General features: G+C 32.4%; 2 protein-coding genes across 2 annotated transcripts; one reads left to right on the plus strand and one right to left on the minus strand.

The window, feature by feature from the left end:
• The first annotated feature begins 209 nt into the window (after window positions 1-209).
• On the plus strand, window positions 210-18,431 carry LOC100792534 (protein TSS). Its single transcript, XM_003525893.5, has 23 exons — window positions 210-509; window positions 862-923; window positions 2,330-2,422; window positions 4,183-4,255; window positions 4,341-4,655; window positions 5,513-5,577; window positions 5,878-6,009; window positions 6,190-6,231; window positions 6,314-6,838; window positions 6,921-7,078; window positions 7,376-7,892; window positions 8,074-8,136; window positions 8,221-8,322; window positions 9,272-9,592; window positions 9,667-9,759; window positions 9,851-9,952; window positions 10,040-10,144; window positions 10,976-11,109; window positions 11,815-11,998; window positions 14,486-14,617; window positions 14,702-14,814; window positions 15,578-15,656; window positions 15,789-18,431. Exons 1-23 carry the CDS (start codon window positions 440-442, stop codon window positions 17,886-17,888), a joined length of 5,580 nt encoding a protein of 1,859 aa, XP_003525941.1. The 5' UTR covers window positions 210-439; the 3' UTR covers window positions 17,889-18,431.
• A 154-nt stretch (window positions 18,432-18,585) lies between these two features.
• Window positions 18,586-21,934, minus strand: LOC100809900 (heptahelical transmembrane protein 2-like). Its single transcript, NM_001255648.3, has 3 exons — window positions 21,664-21,934; window positions 21,150-21,291; window positions 18,586-19,431 (listed from the first exon to the last, which is right to left on the minus strand). The coding sequence occupies exons 1-3, from the start codon at window positions 21,846-21,848 to the stop codon at window positions 18,754-18,756; spliced, it is 1,005 nt and encodes a 334-aa protein (NP_001242577.2). The 5' UTR covers window positions 21,849-21,934; the 3' UTR covers window positions 18,586-18,753.
• Window positions 21,935-22,453: the final 519 nt, after the last annotated feature.

Consider the following 22,453-nt stretch of genomic DNA (forward strand, 5'->3'; position numbering starts at 1 on the left):
CCAAAAAAGCTCTTAGCTTCTTCAATTCATCCACTTCAATTCCTCACTATCCTATCTTTCTATTATTTATTTTCCACAAAAACTCTCCAAAAAAAATTCTTATATATGCTTCTGTCTTATAGTTTAATTTTCTTTTTAAGGCTCAAACTCCTTTTGTTATTAGATAATATATAGATATATATATATATATATATATATATATATATATATATATATATATATATAAATTATTCCTCTCCTTTTGCCTGCTGAAATGGTCGCTGCTGCTATTTTCTTTGTTTAAAAATAAAGAAAATTCCAGAGTGTTCCCCAGTTCAGATTTTGTTTATTATTTAATTCCGATGAATTCAACTATTGTCTCTTAGTAATTTCCGTCCAAACGAACTTATAAATTTCGGGAACATTGCCAATTCAACTGATATTTCGTTGGAGTGCAACAATGGCTCCCAAAACTGGGAAAACCAAACCGCACAAGGCCAAGGGAGAGAAGAAGAAAAAAGAAGAGAAAGGTTAAATTCATAATCTAGCTTCTTATCCATTATAATTAATTGTTTGTTACTTTAAAATACACAACTAGCTAACTATAAATATTCCTTTTTCCATCGTTTGAATTGAAAACGGAAACAAAAATGAGTTTCGTGCTTTGCTCAGTAGTTCTAGCAAGGGGCACGTGATATTTTGTTGTTGATGGTTGCATTACCATTTACGTGTTTAGAAAATTCAAATTCAAACTCTAGCGATATCTTTGTGGTATCCAAAAATGCATTGCTTATCTTTAATCTCATTGGTTCTGGAAATTCTCCACCTTATCCTTTGGAAATTACTCCTAATAATATAAATTACATTACGTATCCTTTGCAGTTTTGCCAATCGTGATCGAAATTACAGTAGAAACACCAGACGAATCACAAGTTACGCTCAAGGTATGGGATACGGAGTGGTAATTCCAATTTTTTTTTTCTCGTTTTGCTCAGATAGTAATTGTTCCATTTTTTTGGTGGATGGTAATTATTCCTTTTAATACTACCGTTTAAACTTCATACTCTCTTCATCATTAATTACAATACCCTTTCTTCAGAAATTTATTTTTTAAAATTTTTATAAGACTCTTTTTTAATTTTAGATGTATTAATTATTTTTTTCTATATTCTTTTATTTAATTATTATTTTTAAAATATTTATGAAAAACAATTAAATGAATATATAAATAAAAAAGAGTAGTTTTGAATTGATAGTATAAATAATAGATAAATTTAATGTGATTAATTAGGTTAATTATTTGCACTATCATCTTAAAATTACTTTTTTTTTATTTCTCTATTCACTTAAATTTTTCTCATTAATATTCAGAAAAAAATAATTAAATAAAAGTATATAAAAAATAATAATTAATATATCTAAAAATTAGAAAAAAAATCTTATAATAAAAAACAACAAATTTTTTGGAAAGGGAATTAATATATTTGATGAATAAAATGTCAAAACTAATATGTTTGAGTAATACGTCTTGCCTACATTATTTTAGTAACTTCGTTGTTTAGTTATTTGCCGAGATGTATTTGTAATTTGATTTCATAAATAATGCTTTATAAATACTAATTTTTGACATTGACACATTTACAATGTCATCACTTAGCTAGGCTTTAGTGTTAGCAGATTTTATTTTAAAACTTTGCAAAAGTTTTCGGAAGTTCTAATTTTAACCGTATCCTGCCGTTCACTCTTGTATAATAATTTTTTTTTATTATCAAATCAAGCTCTTGTTGTATTTGTTTTTCTAATATGACGTCATGCTTAAAAAACACCTTTTTGTGTTTTTTTTAAATACAAAATTAATCACATTTATTTTGTTATTAATTTTCTCTTCAAAATATTAACTGCTTATCTTTTCAAATTAATTAGTTTATATTTACATGTCATTTTTATTTTAAATTTAAATTGTTTAAATTAAGTATGTATATATATTTCTTATTTTTTAATAGAAATTTTACATAAACTAAAAAAATATTCATATAATTAGACAGTTTATTTAAAATTATTTGTCGAAATGAAAATTTATTTTAATAAAATAAGTAATTTTTTAATGTGTTTATCTAAATTATTTTTATTTATTTTAAAAAAGTATTTTTTTTACCTATTTTAAGTAGTAAATCTTATCTATTTTCTTAAAAAATATTTATATATAAAACACTTATTTTATTGTTTTTAAGTTTAAACAAACATAATATAATTATTAAGTTATTTTAAAACTGTATTAAAATTAAGTTATTTTTTAAAATTTAAACAAACTATGATATACTTATTAAGTTATTTTAAACTCTATATGCAGGGCATCTCCACGGACAAGATCCTAGACGTGAGAAAGCTTTTAGCGGTACACATTGAGACTTGTTACTTGACCAACTTTTCCTTATCCCACGAGGTACGCTTCTCCTCATTTTCTTATAATTATGTTCTTAAATTAATTTTTGGAATTGTAAATATCACTTATTTTAATTCCTGTCTTTTTAAACTTTTATTTAGCAAAAAATTATCCACTTTAATGAATGATGTTCAGGGTTAAAATGAATGATTTTCTAATAAAATAAAATAAAAACTGAATGAGAATATATAAAAAATGAATGATTATATAACTATGTTTGCTTTTTAGGCCTGAGTGTTCATCCCTTCCGGTAAATCTTGTCGTGACTTGCAAGAAAATATAAATGGTGTGTGCATAAAAGAATAACTGCTCTCATGCTATTGAAAAGAATCACCATGTTTTTGTTATTTCGGTTGTGTTTTAAAATTTCTATTATGCAAGTATTAATTAAAATGTACTGCAAGATTTTTACACTAAATTGATATGTGTGGACAGATTTTTTTAATTTTATAATCTAAATGATCTATTTTTTCTAAAGAAACATTATTTCTAATTTATATAATATTAAAATTAAATTCATTTAATTCTACCAAAGCAAATTTAGGTATTTTAGTTAAATTTTTTCTTGAAGTAAGGTAAGATATTGAATGGGCGACGACGACGTGCAGTTGCATTAATTGATGTCTTGCCATACATACTTCATTGGCCATTGCCATTGGCACAGTTTTGTTCATGGTTTGCATACATTCCTCGTGCTCCTGCTTTCAGCATGTCTCATAAATCATAATGACGATTTTTACTTTTTTTGTTTTGTTTTTTGATAAGCAGCGACGACGATTTTTTTTATAAACTTAAAAAAAATCATTTGTATCACGACTTTGAATATAGAACAATATCTTTAAAAGGTAGTGTTATTAAGAAAATATTTTATCTAACAAGGTGTTAAGATATCTTTAAAAAGGTATTGATAAACAATTGGAATGAGTTTTATCGTGCTATTTTTTTACAAAAGAAATTACTAGATCAATGAAACAATCATGCTAATAAATAATTATTATATAATATTTTTCCAACAAAATAAAACATAACCGTTATTTTGGCATACCTTCTAAAAAAAATAGTTATTTGGTATACAGTACATTATGTACCTACATCATTTGGAGTCTTGGACGACGCGCGAATAGCTAGTACCCGATATAGCTAAACGAATTAACGACCTATAATTAAAAACGAAAAAGAAAATGCGATGTAATTACTGAAAAAATTGTAAATGAATCATTTAACGTTAATTAACTTTTATACTAATACTGATATTTTGTTTGAAGCCACTAATATTTAATTGATAATACATAAATTTTTTTATTTTTTGAAAACTGAACAATATCTCAATAATTTACAAAGCTATACAGAAAATTCTAAAAACAGGATTGTGTTGAGCATAAGTTATTTGTGGTAGAGAAAAAAAACACAAATAATTAACTTTATCTTTAAAAGTAATACAGTGACAATTTAATCATTCAAAGAATAATATTTTAAATATGTAAAAAATACATTAATTACGTTCTACCATCTAACTTTTAATATCAAATCAATCTTTAAATATTATAAATTAATGAAAAAATAATTTATAAATATTTAACTATAGTTATCACATTTTTAATTATACATCTTGGATTAAGAATGTTCATTCTTGATGAATTAAAATATCACCAAGAAAATTTAACTAGTTGGATTAAGAATGTCACCCATTATACTTGGATGGACGAAAGTGACCATTTAAAACGATAACGAAAAAGCGGTTAACAGAATTAGTTGAACAGGTGCGAGGCGCGAGGCTGAAAGACACGGTGGAAATCGTGTCCTTGAAACCTTGCCATCTGACCATCGTCCAAGGTAACGAACACCATGAACTAAACCTGAGCCCGCTGTACACGATCACCGCCCACTCACTCAGTTTTGTTTCTCTTTCTTTTATCAGAGGACTACACGGAAGAGCTCGCCGTCGCACACATTCGGCGACTCCTCGACATCGTGGCCTGCACCACCTCCTTCGCCTCCGCCTCCGCCGCCGCAGCAGCAAAACCCCCCGCCGGAAAGTCCAAAGACCCCAACGAACCCGGTTCAGAAAATGGACCCGAAACAAACCCGAAACCCAAACCCGTGGATCCGAATTCGGACCTGGTCAATGCCAAAAGCGACAAAGCTGACGCTGACATCTCTATGTGTCCACCTCCCAGGCTTGGACAGTTCTACGATTTCTTTTCCTTTTGGCATCTTACACCGCCGTTTCAATGTGAGTTATTTATCTATTTATTTTTTGCTTAATGTTAGTGTTTGTATTTCTTAGTCTCTAAAATTTAAAACTGTTTTTTTTTTTCCTTTGACAAATTGCTTCTTTTATCTCTTGCATAATAAATTAACACTTTGTTGGCTGTTATAAGCTGTCATAAATTAATTTTTTTTTATAGTTGAATTGATATTTTAAAACCGCTACAAAATGCTAAAATAACCACCACAAAATATTAAAGTTGTCATAATTCATAAAGTGTCAATTTATTATTATGACTAGAAAACCAATTTGTCACGGTAAAAAAATATTTTTAAATTTTAGGGATTAAAAAAAATAGGGTCCCTAAATCCAGGGACTAAACAGTAGTTAAGCCTTTATTTTTGGTTTAATTTTGATGCATTGTTAGTGTAATTTTTTTTTCTTTTCTCTGTCAAAATGACTTTTGAACTAGTTGTTTTGAATGCTAGTGTAAATTATATGTGCATTCGAAACAAATCCATTTATGTTTTTGGTTATTTTCCGTTGCTTTGGTGAAATCATCAACTTGTGTGAAAAAAACAATTGGGTAAAATTCCTACTTCTAACTCTAAGCATGCCGTTAGATTTTTTTTTTCTTTTTATTTTGTTTTAGTGATGAATGATCATTTGTTCAACATGGTGTTGTGCCAAGCTGCAAGCTTCAACCACTTTACTAAAGCTTAAATTTTGTGTTTAATTGTGCTTCCTCTTTCATGAATAATGGGTTGTGCTTGTGGATTTTACTTAGGTTGGATATTATTCAAATTACTTAGGCATTATGAATATGCTTGATAGTAACCGGAAACCTTGTTTCCATTAACGTTCTTTTGGTTTTGATGTAGACATACGGAGATCGAATCGTCCTTTCCTTGAGGATAAAACAGAAGATGATTTCTTTCAAATTGATGTGAGATTTATTGTTTTACTGATTTATGTCTCCTGTATTCTAATTTTTTGAACCCTAAAAGAATTTCCACACCCAATGGTAGTGAATGGTGATATACCTTGGCAGAATGGGAGGGGAGAGAGATAAATTATTAGATGTGCTAGTGTGTCCTTTTAAAAAAAATAGATGTGCTAGTGTAAAAATTGAGGTGTGAGAAAACAAGGTTGATGCCACATATTGTTTTTGCTCCTTTCTCATGAATGAGCTTTGGCAGAATAATCTATCTTTGATGTTGGATTGTTGTGCATTTGTCATATGCAGGTTAGGGTTTGTAGTGGAAAACCTACTACAATTGTTGCTTCTAGAATAGGATTCTATCCTGCTGGAAAACGTCCACTTGTGAGCCATACTTTGGTGGGTCTCCTTCAGCAGATAAGCAGGGTGTTTGATGCAGTAAGTTTAAACTCATTGATGTTTGTTTACCATTGCTTCTGTAAATAATTTCAGCAAATATATTATGTTGAATATAATTACCATTACTTAATAACATCAAGTTGATATTGCATTGTAGAATTGGGCCAAATAAGAATCTTTTCTTTTATCGAAAATAGTAAATAATAATCCTTCTTGCAGGCCTACAAGGCACTAATGAAGGCGTTCACAGAACACAATAAAGTAAGTACTTCTCATTATAACTTTTCACATTACTTTGCTAATTGTACTGGATGTTTTTACCATTACAGTGGTGTCATTTCAGTTTGGCAATCTTCCTTACGGTTTTCGTGCAAACACATGGGTTGTCCCTCCAGTTGTTTCTGACAATCCATCAGTCTTTCTGCCACTTCCCATGGAAGATGAAACATGGGGAGGAAATGGGGGCGGACAAGGTAGAGATGGTAAGCATGAAAATAGACAGTGGGCCAGAGATTTTGCAATTCTAGCTGCAATGCCTTGTCAAACAGCAGAGGAGAGACAAATTCGAGATAGGAAAGCTTTTCTACTTCATAGTTTATTTGTCGATGTATCAGTCTTCAAAGCAGTTTCTGCAATAAAGCATTTAGTAGATATTAAGCAAAACTCTTTCAGTAATTCAGCTTTGCCAACTTCATATGAAGAAAGAATTGGAGATTTAACTATTAAAGTGACGAGAGATGTATCTGACGCAAGTTTGAAGTTGGACTGCAAAAATGATGGAAATCGAGTTCTTGGATTGTCTGATGACGAACTAGCTCAGAGAAACTTGCTGAAAGGCATAACTGCTGACGAGAGTGCAACTGTTCATGTGAGTTACATAAGTGTCATGAACCTATTTTAGCACTGAGTGGTTTTTGTTTTTGATGAATTGTGCTTGCCTTTTGTTGTAGGATACTCCTACTTTAGGTGCAGTACTTATAAGCCATTGTGGCTACACAGCTGTGGTAAAGGTCTCAGGTGAGAGAGATATGGAGGGGAGTCATAATTCCTTGGAAATTGATATTGAGGAGCAGCCTGAAGGAGGTGCAAACGCATTGAATGTTAACAGGTCATTTATTGAACTAGCTTAACCTATTTTAGTAACTGAGGATCATCATGAATAGTTACTTCAAACTTAATTCTTGCATTATTTTCTAATAAACTTTTGCACCATAAAAGTTATAAAATTCATACACCATAGGGGGGAAAACTTGCCTTTGCAACTTAGAATGCAGTAGTGCTAATATGTTTTCGTAATTGTTTGGGCTAATTAGCTTTAGCTTGAAGGTGCTTTTACTTTTTTGTCTTTTGAGGTAAATTTGGTTTTATAAGATCCTGATACAATTTTCTTTTCAAATTATCTCAGCTTAAGGATGCTATTGCATAGGTCATCTACACCTCAATCATCTAATGCAATTCAACGAATCCAAAGCTCAGATATTGAATATTCACATTTTACTCGGTCATTGGTAAGGAAAGTCCTAGAGGAAAGTCTACTGAAATTGAAGGAAGAAACCACTAGACACAGTAAGTCTATCAGATGGGAGCTTGGGGCATGTTGGGTACAACATTTACAAAATCAAGCTACTGGGAAAACTGAGCCAAAAAAGGAAGAAGAGGCTAAAGTTGAACCAGCTGTTAAAGGCCTTGGGAAGCAAGGTGGATTACTAAAGGAATTAAAGAAAAAGATTGATATCAGAAACTCGAAAGTTGAAGTAGGAAAAGATATTTCGCCATGTAATGGCAATGACATAAACAAGCCAGAAGCCACTAAACAGGAATTAGAGAGACAAGATGAAGAAAAGGAAATTATATGGAAAAAACTGCTATCTGATGCTGCATATACACGCCTTAAGGAATCTAAAACTGATCTTCATCTGAAGGTTCATCACTTCTAGTCTTCTTTTTGACAAAAATGATGCTTCATTTTTCTGATGTCTGTAATTGTAATGTGGTTCTCAATAAGAATATATCAATTTATAATTTCTACTTAGCCATGTGCTCATTAATCTGTACTTAATCTTATCATTATACTTTGATTCAATACCTTCTCCATCTTTGCAGTCACCTGATGAATTGATGGAAATGGCACATAAATATTATGTTGATACTGCACTTCCCAAGCTGGTTAGTTTCTTAATGTTGAATTTGTTTATATTTAAACCAAGTTATTTTGTAATGTGTTTAGTTATTGTTACTTCAAATTCATAGGTGGCAGATTTTGGGTCCCTTGAACTCTCACCTGTTGATGGAAGGACGTTGACTGATTTCATGCATACTAGGGGCTTGCAAATGTCTTCCTTAGGACGAGTGGTAAGATTTTTAGGAGAATGCTAACAGTGCCCTTATGGCAATGGTCAAGGAATCAAAAGTGGGAAGTTTCTATAGGAAAGTGTAATGTTTAAAGCTACAAATGCACCACCACCTTGATTTCCAATAGAAAACCTATTTATTTATTTATTACTTAACTAGTTCCCTTAGGATACTGGTAAATAATACTTTTATTTTAAAGGCTTAAATTTGTTTTAGGTCCCTGATAAATTAGTAAATTTTGTTTTAGGTCCCTAATAATTTCTTTTTGCATTGAGTCACTAATAAAACAAATTTTGTTTTTGGTCCTTGTTATTTTGTTTTAGTCCTAATATATCTATTTTTTCATTTTAGTCCTTATAATGTTTTTTTCATTTTGTATTAGTCCCTTTGAAAAATATTTGATAAGGACTAATAACAAATGATCTACATATTTTTAGGGACAAAGATTAAAAAAAACCCGATATATTAGTAGAAGTACTAAAACAAAATAGCAAGGACTAAAAAACATGTTTTGTTAAGGAGTCAACAATTTTTTTATTAGGAACCCAAAACAAAATGTGCTAATTTATGAGGGAACAAAGACATATTTAAGCCTATTTTTAATTATTTATCTTTTTCTGCACCCTTAGGTTCATAATATAACAAACACAATATGTACTCTCTCACATATGCAATGTGTTTTGAAGTCTAGGTTGAATGTTTTTAGAAGTACATAAGTCTAATAATAGTGTTTAATTTTCTCTAAAGAAGAACACACATAGCTGTATTTATATTTACCATATGTTGATACAAAAAAAATCAATTGTAAATGCTAGTACAATCAAATCCCTAACTATTAGCAACTCATCAACATGTGCTATTCTAATATTAACATAAACATGTACCTTTTAATAGTAGGCAACTTCACTAATAGTCCAATACTATTTTTCATTCAAATTCTGTCTGCCAGGTTGAGCTTGCAGATAAACTTCCCCATGTGCAATCTCTATGTATACATGAGATGGTTGTTCGAGCCTACAAGCATATCTTGCAAGCAGTTGTTGCAGCAGTTGATAATGTTTCTGAGTTGGCTTCATCTATAGCATCATGCTTAAATATATTATTGGGAACACCATCACCTGAAACTAATGATGAAGATATTACTAGTTGCGAAGAACTGAAATGGAGATGGGTAGAAAACTTCCTTCTAAAGAGGTTTGGGTGGCAGTGGAAGGATGAAAATGGTAAAGATTTGAGAAAGTTTGCCATTCTTCGTGGACTCTGTCATAAGGTAAAATGAAAGGCCCACTCTGTAATACATTGATCACTTTATGCCACTGTTGTTTCAATTAAGAGATTTAACAGGTGGGGCTTGAGCTGGTTCCTAGGGACTATGATATGGATACAGCAACTCCTTTTAAAAAGACAGATATTGTAAGCATGGTCCCCATATATAAGGTGAAATATATAACTTGACTTTTATGCTGGAAATTTGTACTATTTTTCTCAAGCCCAAATGACTAAATTACAATTTCAATTATTTTCACAGCATGTAGCTTGTTCATCTGCTGATGGCCGCACACTTTTGGAATCATCTAAGACTTCCTTGGATAAAGGTAAATTGGAGGATGCTGTCAACTATGGCACAAAGGTATGAATAATTTTTTCCATCTTAGAGTATGGTTTGTTCCTGAAGCCAACAACCAAATGTACCAACATTTTGCGTTCATTCTTGAAGGCACTCTCAAAATTAGTGTCCGTATGTGGGCCTTACCATAGAATGACAGCAGGAGCATATAGTCTCTTGGCTGTAGTGTTGTACCATACTGGAGATTTCAACCAGGTGTGTCTTTTTAATATATCTTTTAGTGCTCTCTGTTAATTCATCTATACTAGTGACATATGCTTGAAAATTATAAGCGCTTTGTTTGCATTATATTAGACTAAATGTGTTTTGTGTACTTGTGTAACAAAACTAAAACTTCATTAAAGGAGTTATTAGTTCTGACTTACCAAACCTACTTGATAAATCAGTAAATTTTTTTAAGATATAACATTTTTCCATTTAACTTATTTATTTTGAGTTGAAGGATAATTTTTCCCTCATAAATATTTTGCCTTCTCCGTGTTATTAAAAAATATACCATTATATCTAAAATATAACTTTGTACGTTGTTATTAAAATAATTGAAACAACTTGAACTAAATTTTGGTATATTATCTTACGCTTCCTAGATGACACAAGATCACTGAATCGTGTGTAAGTTCACAGTATCATGTAACGGAATCATATTTAAATTTATCCATATTCCAAACCCTTGAATTGAAAAATCTTCTTGGCTTTAGTTTAGACTATAGTTATTGTTTTCCTTCTCTGAATCATAATAAAAAAACTTGTAAAATATATATTTCATTGCCAGCTGTATCCTGATTTTTTCTCTTTCTATTTATTTTACTTAGTTTTGAAAACAAAACAAAATCAATATCCTGTAAGAGTGGAGAATCCATCGGGAACGGCATCAATTATCTAATGTACATTTTCACTAATTGCAAACACTTTCAATCAATAATAGAGACTTGATTGACACCTAATATTTAAGGAATTTTTTTTAATAAGGGGCCAAGTTAATTCCATTGAGTATCATTATAATAAATTTAGCTGTGGTTTTGCTAGGCAACTATCTATCAGCAAAAGGCACTAGATATTAATGAAAGAGAGCTTGGACTGGACCATCCTGATACGATGAAAAGTTATGGAGATCTTGCTGTTTTCTATTATCGACTCCAACATACAGAGTTGGCTTTAAAGTATGCTTCCATATCTTAATATAAATTGGTTGACTGTTATACCTCGGCAGTGGCTTTAAAGTATGCTTCCATATATCATATTCCTTAGATAAATTGTTTGATTGTTATAATGGCAACGGGTTTCATTGTTCTTCATGTGAGAATCCAGTGTCACAGTGGACCCTTTCTATCTCTGTTAATAGAAGTTGTTACAATTAATAGGAAGATGTAGCTATGATGTTATGGATTATTTTAGTGGTTTTACGGAGATCATAATTCAATGAAGAATTCTATGTATTTCATCAATGCCTGAAAGCTTTACCATGAAAATGCTTTCTTCAAAATTACAGCACAAATGCAAATTAATATTAGTAAAAAGCATCAAAACTTCATCATTGGAAAAAATTGAGCATCTAGGCAAACATTCTTGAATAGTGGAGTCATCAGAACTGGACCAATCCCATATGTTTTATTGTCTAATGAAATAATATTAAGAAAATGCCAAGTGTAACTGGCAATTTCTAATGGTGTTCATCTTAGATCATTACAGGGATGTATTAAGGTAAAGGCACATGTATTTGGGTGTCATCCATTATGAATTTGTTGGATAACACTTACTGTACTGTTGGGGTTTAGTAATATTTTTCATTTTTCTAGCTATATCATAAGACATAAGAAAACTCCTTTGAATAATTACATTAATTTTTTTATCTTATTTGTATCTAGGTATGTTAATCGTGCTTTGTATCTTCTGCACTTAACCTGTGGACCATCACATCCAAACACGGCTGCCACCTACATTAATGTTGCAATGATGGAAGAAGGATTGGGGAATGTCCATGTTGCTCTCAGATACCTTCATGAGGCTTTAAAATGTAACAAAAGATTACTTGGAGCTGATCATATACAGGTTCCCTCTCATACCTGGCATGAACCTTACATGTTATTATTACATGAGACTTCATGTTCTTAAGCTGGTCTGGTTCAATGCTATGTACTTCAAATTTGAGACTTCTGAAACTGAGCAGCATTCTCAGTTATATACAACTATTTTTTTGACCTGCTATGTTAAATATAACTGTTGACTAAATCATGAAGGAAAAAAGAAAATCTAAAATCATTTGGTGACTGAATTGGGATTCTAAGCTAATAACTTACCTATCCATTTCTTGTCATGAATCGTGACAGTTTAAATTTATATTTTACTTAATTATTAATTATTGGGAACAAATCACTGTTTTAACATTCCACTTGACCTGAACTCTTGGGCTGGTTGAACAACACCTGGCTTGAATATCAAGGTTTAAACCTCTTGGGACCAGTATGAACTTGTCAAAAGTCAAAAGTCAAAACTATAAGACCCAAAAAACCTAGTGGCGGTGGTGGTTTTAGAAAACCAACCAGGATTCTGATATTTTGTCATTCTTTGTGGGGCCTTTATAGGCTAAATCAATTAGTAGTTGCACTAATAGTAGCAGTAGCAATCTAGCAATACAGCCACCACCACCACAACAACAACAATGATGATGTTGATGATGATGATGATGATGATTAGATTGACTAAAGGATGGAGCCACCTAACATGTCTATTACATGCCACCCTTCTCTACTTCAATGAGCTTATATAATATATTTTGTATCTTTTAAACCAGTAATTTGTATGGTTGGACTTGGACGATAGAAACATATGCTTAGGTGATTCTTGAAGAATTCAAAATTTTAGTTTCAAATTGCTGTCATTAGTTGAACCAATTAACATACAGAAACAATTTCTCAACATTTCGGTTGTTGTCCTGACCTGATCATATAAGTTAAATTACTATGTAGGTCTACATTTTGGTTGTTGTCCCTACAGTTTGAATTTGTAATTCAGGCCCCTTAGTGTAAAAATACTTCTATTAGTGACCCTATATCCAAAATACCATCATAACATTATAGCGACCTATGAAGCATAGACACTTCTCTTGTTCAAATCGCGTCCAAGGTTATCAAACTCGAGAGTCTATGTTGACTTGCGGGAGCTCCATAAACTTGACTCGTAGACTCGTAAGAGTCTATTTTATATACATAAATGATAAAATACTTATAAATAATCATACAAATTAATCATTTCAACACCATAATAAAGCAAAATATTAAACCATAAATTCCACAATACTAAAATAACTAAGCCTAGTAGTAGATCACTACTAGATATATTCAAACTACACCAAATGCAACATAAATAATAAGTCCACACAATAACAAAATATAACTTCTTAAAATGATAACACTTAAATAACTTTAAAAGGACAAATGTCACTTAAATAATCCATAAAATAACTTAAATAACTAAAATGCAGTATATTACATGAACATTTTGGGTTAAATTTTTTAATCCAGCAAATTGAGACTTAAACTCGCGAGTTTGCCAAGTCTACCAAAAAGAGAGTTTGTTAACAAGTTAACTCAGAACTTGCCTGTGAACCCGTAAACTCTTTGAGTTTGATTACGATGGTCGCGTCAGACACGTTTCTGACAATGACACTTGATCAACACATGTCTAACACTTCTAATTAGGTATCCAATTAAAAAAAAAATTGTTGGCTTAGACAGTTAAGCTGACACCATTGCACATCTCAGACACTTGAACTGAGACCTCCTTATGGATGGACACACATTAATATTGTTAAAAAATATTCATTTTTAACTTTTAGAAAAGTTAACTTAAAATATTAACAAAAATAATGTCTCTCGCCTTTTCTGAGGTTTGTTATCACATCACAGAAAAAGCATAGAAGGTTGGTTTAAAAAGGTGAATAAACCATCAATTTAGATATTTTATTGTGTGTGTATGTGATGTTCCTGTGTCCTATATTTTAGACAATAGCCATGTCGAAGTGTCTATGTCCATGTCATGTGGTGTGTGTTTTGGAGTCCATGCTTCATAGATAGTGACCTAATAAGAACATTTTAAACTATGGGGACCCAATTACATATTTCAAACAATAGGGACCTACTTGAAAATTTTCAAAGAAGTATTCAGACCTATACACTTTTAACATATTTATTTTCCAATGGTAAAGTAATATGGTGCTTGTAAGCAATGAATGACTGTATGGAAGTCTTTAAAGCTGGGTAGTATTGGAAATTACAAAAGAAGTTAGGATCAATGGTTGTATGAAATTTGTGAAACATTTGCATAGCGAAGAGCCTCTGGGCGCAATGGGGTACGAAGTTTTTTATAGTTGTTTCCATTCTATGAAATGCACTTTCATTCAGTGCTAGTAATGTAAGTTTGCAAGCTAAATATTAAGCTCACTAAAAGCACTTCCTCATGTTCAGTTTCTTCACAAATATGCATCAGAGAGGGTAGTTGGCATTTTTAACTTGTTTTACTATTTTTTTGTTTATTCAGACGGCTGCAAGCTATCATGCAATAGCTATTGCTCTTTCTTTGATGGAAGCATACTCTCTAAGTGTTCAGCATGAACAGACCACCCTCCAGATCCTGCAGGCTAAACTTGGTTCTGATGATCTAAGGACACAGGTAGTACCTTTGCTTTTTTATGATAGATTAAAATATACAAATAGTAATGCTTGTTCCTTAGGCACATATATGAATTTATTACAGGATGCTGCTGCATGGCTAGAATACTTTGAGTCAAAGGCTCTGGAGCAACAGGAGGCTGCACGGAATGGTACACCTAAACCAGATGCCTCAATCTCCAGCAAAGGTCATTTAAGGTAGTTATTACAATTAGAACCAGTTCCACTTATGTCAGTCTATCTGGTTCAATTGATGGCTTTTCAGCTCATTTGAATACAATCATGTGCTCTATACATTATGATTGAATTGTCTGTACATCAGTGCTGATCTGTGTTTGTTGTCCTCCACTATTTTTTTAAAAATCACCAATTGGAATGTATTTAGACTTCCTGTTTAGTATAACAGGCCAAAGCCAAAGGTTAATAAGTTGGCTGAACAATATGCAAACATGTTTTTTTATAATTTTAAAAAACAATAGAAAGTGGAAAAAAGAGATGGGGAGTACTTTAGAATTTAAATGACTAAAGATTGGGCTATGCCTAAAATGAGTGTGTCACTTTCGAATCCTGAGTTTCTAATCTAGAAAATCAAGTAATAGACTAAAGTAAATTTGGACAAAACAGTTGAATCACAGTTCCTCCTGTGTTTTCATTTCTTACAACAAAATTTTTATTTTAAAATTGAATTAATGGATTATATTACATTGGGAATATATATGCTTTTTATTGCTTTAACATTGTTGTTTCTTCATATTATTTATGTTTATTCTTTAGGCTGAAAATATGTTATTATTACATGAAAAATGTCAAGGATCAAGTTTCCTAAAGCTTACTGTACCGACTGAGGAATGCTTCATATGCTTAATATAGTCCTGAAAGACTTTTGATTTTTATGAAATCTGTTTATTTTTTCCTCCAAGTTCCTTTTAAATTTTATGACGATAAAAATGCCATCTATCAGTGTGTCAGACCTCTTGGATTACATAACTCCAGATGCTGATCAGAAAGCACGGGAAGCACAGAAAAAGGCCCGTGCCAAGGTAATAATACATAGTTTCTTCTTACCCAGGATATACCTGTGAATACACTCACATTTTTTTATTTCTTAAATACTTGTAACATTATTTTCCTATCTCTTATTGAAGGAAACTAAATTATCATTTATTTTACAGTTAAAGGGAAAACCAGGCCAAAACTGGGAAACAGCTTCAGATGAAAATCAGAAGGATGAAGACATGTCTCGTGGTTATTCAATTACAGAGATTACTAACGATAAAGAAAATAAATCTGAAGCTCAAATTAAAGATCACGGGATTGATAAAGTTGAGTCCGCTCACTTAGACCAAACAATGCTCAATGAAAGTGATAATCTGGCACAGGATGACAGCTCAGATGAAGGATGGCAGGAGGCTGTTCCCAAAGGTCGTTCACTCACTGGGCGCAAGTCATCTTCATCAAGGAGGCCCACCCTAGCAAAACTGAATACTAACTTCATGAATGTTTCCCAATCATCAAGATATCGAGGCAAGCCTACTAATTTTTCCTCTCCAAGAACAAATTTAAATGAGACTATTGCTGGGCCATCCCCATCTGTTGCAAAAAAGTTTATTAAGAGTGCAAGCTTCAGTCCAAAGCTGAATAGCAGTAATGCCCCAGATGCTGGAGCAGAGAAGTTAGCGGACTCAAAGTCAGCTCCAGCCAGCCCAGCTCCAAGTGATCAAATTGCTAAACCAGCTCCTTCTAACAGTGGCATCAGTGTTCAGTCAGCAGGTAAACTTTATTCCTACAAAGAAGTAGCCTTAGCCCCACCTGGGACAATTGTGAAGGTAGTGGCTGAACAGTCGCCGAAAGGAAATCCTATTCAACTAAATTCTGAGGTGAGTGCCATGATAGTTGCAACAAAGGAGACTCAAAATATCATGGCAACAACAAATGATGTGGAAGATTATTTTCAGAAATCAATTGATGTGAAACAGCAAAGCCCTGTCCATCAAGAACAAGAAGAAAAGGAAACCACTGTGGTGAAAGATAATACAGAAACAGTAAATAGTAAGGCCAAAGATGAGGTTTTTGAAGTTAAACTCCAGGAAGCTAACAATGTTGCCATACTAGAGAAGATAACTGAAGTTGCAAACATCACAGTCGTGGAGGTTGAGGATTCTGGTTGCTTAGACAATAGAAACAACAGTGCCTCTAAAGGTGCCTCAGAGATACAAGTGCAAGAAAGTTGTCAAGCAACTTCCCACGATTTGAATCCCCTAACCATTTTAGTTGAAGGCAAAAAACAGTTGTTAATTGACAATGATGTCTCTGTGTCGAAAGATATGGTTACGGAGGGAGATGAGAAACATGAATCATCCAGTGACAATGCAGTAAGTAATCCTCTACCATCAGAAGGAGAAAAGCAAGAAACAGAAACAGGAAAGGAACCAACCAAGAGACTTTCTGCAGCTGCACCACCGTTTAATCCATCCACAATTCCAGTTTTTGGCTCTGTTCCTGTTCCAGGTTTCAAAGATCATGGTGGTATTTTGCCCCCACCACTAAATATTTCTCCTTTGCTTCCTGTCAGTCCCCCCCGAAGATCTCCACATCAGTCAGCTACTGCCAGGGTTCCATATGGTCCACGAATATCTGGTGGCTATAACAGATATGGGAACCGTGTTCCACGGAATAAAACTGTATTTCTCTCTGGTGAACCTTCCCCTGATGGTAACCCCAACAGCCCTCCTAGAATAATGAACCCACATGCCACAGAGTTTGTACCTGGCCAACATTGGGTACCTAATGGCTATGTTGTGCCTCCTAACGGATATATGGCTTCTCCGAATGGAATTCCAGCCTCACCTAATAGTTTTCCCCCAGTGTCTTACAGTGTTATGCCTGTGTCACCCAGTGGATATCCTGCTTCACTAAATGGTGTCCAAGTGAATCAAAATGGGTTAGCAACATCTCCAACCAGTTCAACTGATTCGGCACAAGTTGTATATGTTGAAACTGACCTTGAAACCAAAAGTAAAACTCTTGATGAGGAAAATAAAGATTCATTTTCAACAGATGTAAGTTCTGAAAAGAAGCATGTTGTGCAAAATGCTAATGAATTATCTGCCAGCAGTGAAAATCCGGAAGTAGAAGAAAAGCAGGAAGATCTCAGCCCCCCATCTGGTTGTAGTAAAGAGGATAAAGTAACCAACAAGGATGCAGTAGATGAGAAAAAGCCAAGCAAGTGTTGGGGAGATTACAGTGACAATGAAGCTGAAGTCACAAGTTAAGGAATGATAAACTTTTCTTAGTAAAATGATTAAAAAAAAAAAGAAACATAGCGAACTGTTTCCTTGCAAGATGCCTACCGAGATACCTAAAAGTGATGCCAAGGATTGACTGGACTGAGGAGGTCTTTGAGGCAGAACTGATTACATATGAGGATTTCTGAAAAGTTTCACCCAACTTGGTACATATGGGGGTTCAAATTTATAGCGTTTCGTGAAGGAGGTCACCGTGGCCATAGAAGGGGAAGGCTTTGTTGCATAGCTAATTGGCAATGTCTTAAATTGTTTTACTTTTTTTCTGCTACTTTTCTTTTGCTTATTCAAAATGGAATTCTAGCTTTGAGGTCAAAATACTCTTGCTCTTACGGCTGATAACTAGGTTGCAGTTGCCCGACAATAAGGCCTCATTTGTCAGGCCAGTGTTTGTTTTTTCAAGTTGTAGAAGCAGCTCTTACATCTTACAATTTTGTTCATATTTTGATTTTCTTATGGTAACAGTGTTTGGCAGTAAAAGAAGTTTTAGATGGAGGGATGATTTACTTCAAATCACGTCTTGGTGATTCCTCAAATTTCCAATTTCCTTTTTTCCTCTTGGAAGAAGTTTATTTAGTTATCGAAAAGGAAGTTAAGAGATGCTGGTTTTCATTTTCTTTTTCCCGGTAGAGTCAAGCGTGCAAATATAGCTATGTACTAGTATTAATTAAACTTGTCTGCTTCTAGTATAATAAAATTATTAATAATTAATATATACATGTATTGGTGGCTGCTCACAATTAGCTAGCCATTTTCTTCCAAGAATGATAATCCAATAGGAAACAACCAACAAGAATGCAATGATAACAACTACCGACTATGTTTTGAGTATTGGCTAAAAGGTGCATGTGGGTGATCCCCGTCGAAATTCCATTACAAGTAGTGTTGCTAGAGTGTGTGCAAGCGCCCCAAGAACAACAAAAACATGAAAAATCTGATGACTGTGGCCTGCAATATCGAATGCCCCGGGCTTCCATCGCTCAGGTATTCTAGTAACATAGAACACAGCTCCGGTGGCATATAGAATGGCCATTAGAAGCTCATACCCGAGTGCAACGACAACATGTGAGTGGTGCCAATGGGTTGCAAGAGCATGAACAGCAGGAATGACACCTGAAAATCCCATGCAGAGAAATAAAGATGCTCTGAAGGGTCGCAAGTGAGGGGAAGAGAGTGAAGGGGCAAGAAGGGTGATGATAGCTAGGACTCCAAACACAGATATTGAGGTCAAATAGAAAGTCCTTATGTAAGGATTGCAGTAAAAGACATAGTAAATTGGAGCATAGAAGGAGCAGACTATCATAAGAGAAATTCCTGCGTAATCTAGACGCCAGAAAAACAGGTTGAAGGGTTTTGAGTGGCAGGCCAGAAGATGGGAAAGAGTACTGAAAGCCAAGCAGCCCATTCCTCCAGCTAAGAAAACGAACCATGGCCATATAGGAATTGTTTCTGCACCATCATCTCTCAGCTCATGAATGATGGACGGTACCAAAATGTGTCTCAAATGCAAATCCTGAAATAAATATATAAATAAATCAACATGGAATGGATTACTAGTGAGTCTGTTTCATGTTTAGAGCTCCCATAGCAATAACAAGAGAAAAGAGCGGAGTCTAAAAAGAGTAATTCTCTTAGAGTTACTTTTTCAATCTATCATTCATTTCTTTGAGATCTAAGAGATCTAAGGATTGTAATAAGTAATTAATGTGACTGAGAGATCCACTTATATAGAAATAATAGTGAGTGATATTAATTGCTTGAAAAGCAATAGAATATTGTTAGAATTATAAAAATCATAGCATGTTCAGTTTTTATGTTATATTATAAAACTATCCATAAGTTAATTTATTGAATGGAAAATATTTAATAAAATTAATTATTGAAATAGTTGATAAATATAGAAAAATATAAAAAAGATATATTTATGTAACTTTTATTTAAAAAACATTTTTTCATAATCATAATTTTAGAATTTTTATTAATTTTTAAAAATCAAATCAAATACTTTTTTAAAAATTAAAACAGTAACGAATTGTATTAAAAAAGTTGGAGAATATAATGTAAAAACAATTAAGGAAAGAATAGTGCTGTAAAAAAATTTCTAAAACGTTGTACAGATAATGTAAACATGTTTGTTATTGATTAAAATTTAATTGAAAAGAATCAAATTATGTGTAAGAGTTTGTTTAATAGCATATCCAACGTTGGTTGCTTAACCATTTGTTTAGTTTTAGACACGATTGCCTACTTATTTTATTATTGGAGATGATTTATGTGCAATATTAAGTTAAGTCTTGTTTGCTTATATAATTGTTTATGAGAAAAAAATATTTCATTGTCATTTAAAGATCATTTAAAGGGATAATTTAATAATTGTTTAAAACTATATAAATGATATAAAATATATGAGTAGCTTAACTATGATATAATATTGTAAAGACCAATTAACATAAGTTAAACAATTCAAAATGAATTGTTTAAGTTTCAATCATTGGAGATGTTCTAATAAATATTGAGACTTATAATTTTATAATTTTTAATAAATGTCAATAAATAATAAAAGGTGCATTTAAAAGACTATGTTAGAAAATATATTATTAGCATTTCTTTTAATATTAACGAAAAAATTAATTAAAAAGTTATAAACATATAAGGTATAAAGTAATTTATAGCTTATATAGTATAAGTAAAATAAATTCTTTTAGCGAACCTTTTGATCAAACAAATTTTCTGAAAAATAGAAGTGAAAGGGACTTCGTTTTCTTTGACATGACAAACGCGTTCTCTTACAAAAATGGGAGTTAAATTATTTTTTTTCCATTAATTTATTTTTTAATTCAATTAATTTTAGGTTTAATTTATTCTCTAATCTTTTAAATCAATTTAATTTGATCTTACTATCTAAATTAAGTCAACATGTTAAGAAATTATACCTTATAATGATTTTAAATTATCATTAAATATTAAATGATTTTAAACCATCATAAAATACATATTTTAAATTAAATTTAGAAAATAAATTAGAAAAAAAAATAATTTAACCAAAAATGTGAGGCTTTCGTTTCATCCCCAAAATCTCTAGCTCGCTTAAAGGGAGGCGTGGAGAACGTGAATCACTGGCTCTGGCGCCTTATTTTATATTTTAAACCTCATGTCACTGTCCCAATTCTAGTTTTCAGAATCAGAGAATAATAAATAAATAAATAAATAAAAACGAAAAAACAAACAAACCAGGAATCCCGTGATGGCAGGGCGAGAGCCGTTGATTTCCTTCCCCATTGTGAGCAACTCCATTGCCGGTTCCCTGAACATATTCGAGAGACAACCTCCGAGCACCGTCATCGCCGCAAAAACTAAGAACCCAACCAAATGCCTGCACCCCCCAAAAAAAAAAAACACACGCATAAGAAAGCGAATGAACAAAGAACATATAAAAAAATGAACAAGAGCATAGCATAAATATATTTTATTTTCTACAATTTGTGTTTTTTTTTTCATTTTCATTTCAGTAATTTTTTTTTTCATTTTAGTGTTTGTGTTTGTTTCGATTTCTATTTCTAAAATACTTAATAATACCTTGAATAATAAAATAAAAGTATTTTGAAGCTAAAAAATATTATTTAAAATACTATATAGATAAAAAAAACAAATATATTTTTTAAACAATAAAAGAAAAAAGAATTACATGAAAAATACTAAAATTATAGAAAAGAAAATGTATTTAAGCCTAAATTAAATATCTCACGTCCAAATGTTTAATGTTTCGTTGTGCCACATGAAGACGCTGCACAATGCCTCCTTCACCGACCATTCCGATCGGTAATGGTCTAAGATGAATTCGTTGTCTTTCAGGAACGCCGGCAACTCCTCGAACTTCACCAATCGCCGACGCATTCTCTTGGTGTTCCCTCTGAGCCAATGACCGTTCATCCGATTACGCTCGCCGGAAAATCCCCTCCGTTTCGTTTTCCGGCGAGAGAGTTGCACGGTCTTTGTTTTTCTCTCTCACCCCTCACGCCTTAATCCCTTTCTTGGTCCTTCTATATATACGCAACGGATAAATGATAGTAAGCCATCTGAAGTGTGAACCATTTTTATTTTTTTGTTTACTTAAAAAAAATGATTGGCAGGGATTGATTGGGGTTAAGTTGAGAAGTCGAAACTAAGATTGAAGGTAAATTTAATTGTAAATGTGTCTTTTGTTGTTGGGGCTTTAAGTCAAATATAGTGATTCGATATGATTTTAGATTAAGGAAAAGGGGAATCACGTTTTGTGAGAAGGTGGAGAAACGAGGTTTTTGTGAACGAAGGAAATGAGACGAAGCAAATTTAAATTAAATAGTTGATTCCAAAAGCATGAATATATATATATATATATATATATATATATATATATATAGTCATGACTCATGCAAAATCACTTTTGATGTGACCCGGCCCCAAGAAATCGAAAAAGTTATTAAAAGGGAATAATTTTTTTAATTTATCAAATAAAAATAAATTTTAAATTTATACCCAAATAATAATAAGTTTTG

The sequence above is a fragment of the Glycine max genome, chromosome 6, assembly GCF_000004515.6.
Source record: "Glycine max cultivar Williams 82 chromosome 6, Glycine_max_v4.0, whole genome shotgun sequence".
Lineage (NCBI taxonomy): Eukaryota > Viridiplantae > Streptophyta > Magnoliopsida > Fabales > Fabaceae > Glycine > Glycine max.

Coding starts and splice junctions, on each gene's coding strand:
- LOC100809900 (NM_001255648.3), bottom strand. CDS start 21,848: ATGAACGGTCATTGGCTCAGAGGGAACACCAAGAGAATGCGTCGGCGA. Junction 21,292..21,663: donor GAAACATTAAACATTTGGAC/GTGAGATATTTA, acceptor TGGGGGGTGCAG/GCATTTGGTTGGGTTCTTAG. Junction 19,432..21,149: donor CTGCCATCACGGGATTCCTG/GTTTGTTTGTTT, acceptor TATTTATTTCAG/GATTTGCATTTGAGACACAT.
- LOC100792534 (XM_003525893.5), top strand. CDS start 440: ATGGCTCCCAAAACTGGGAAAACCAAACCGCACAAGGCCAAGGGAGAG. Junction 7,893..8,073: donor AAACTGATCTTCATCTGAAG/GTTCATCACTTC, acceptor CCATCTTTGCAG/TCACCTGATGAATTGATGGA. Junction 9,953..10,039: donor CTGTCAACTATGGCACAAAG/GTATGAATAATT, acceptor TCATTCTTGAAG/GCACTCTCAAAATTAGTGTC.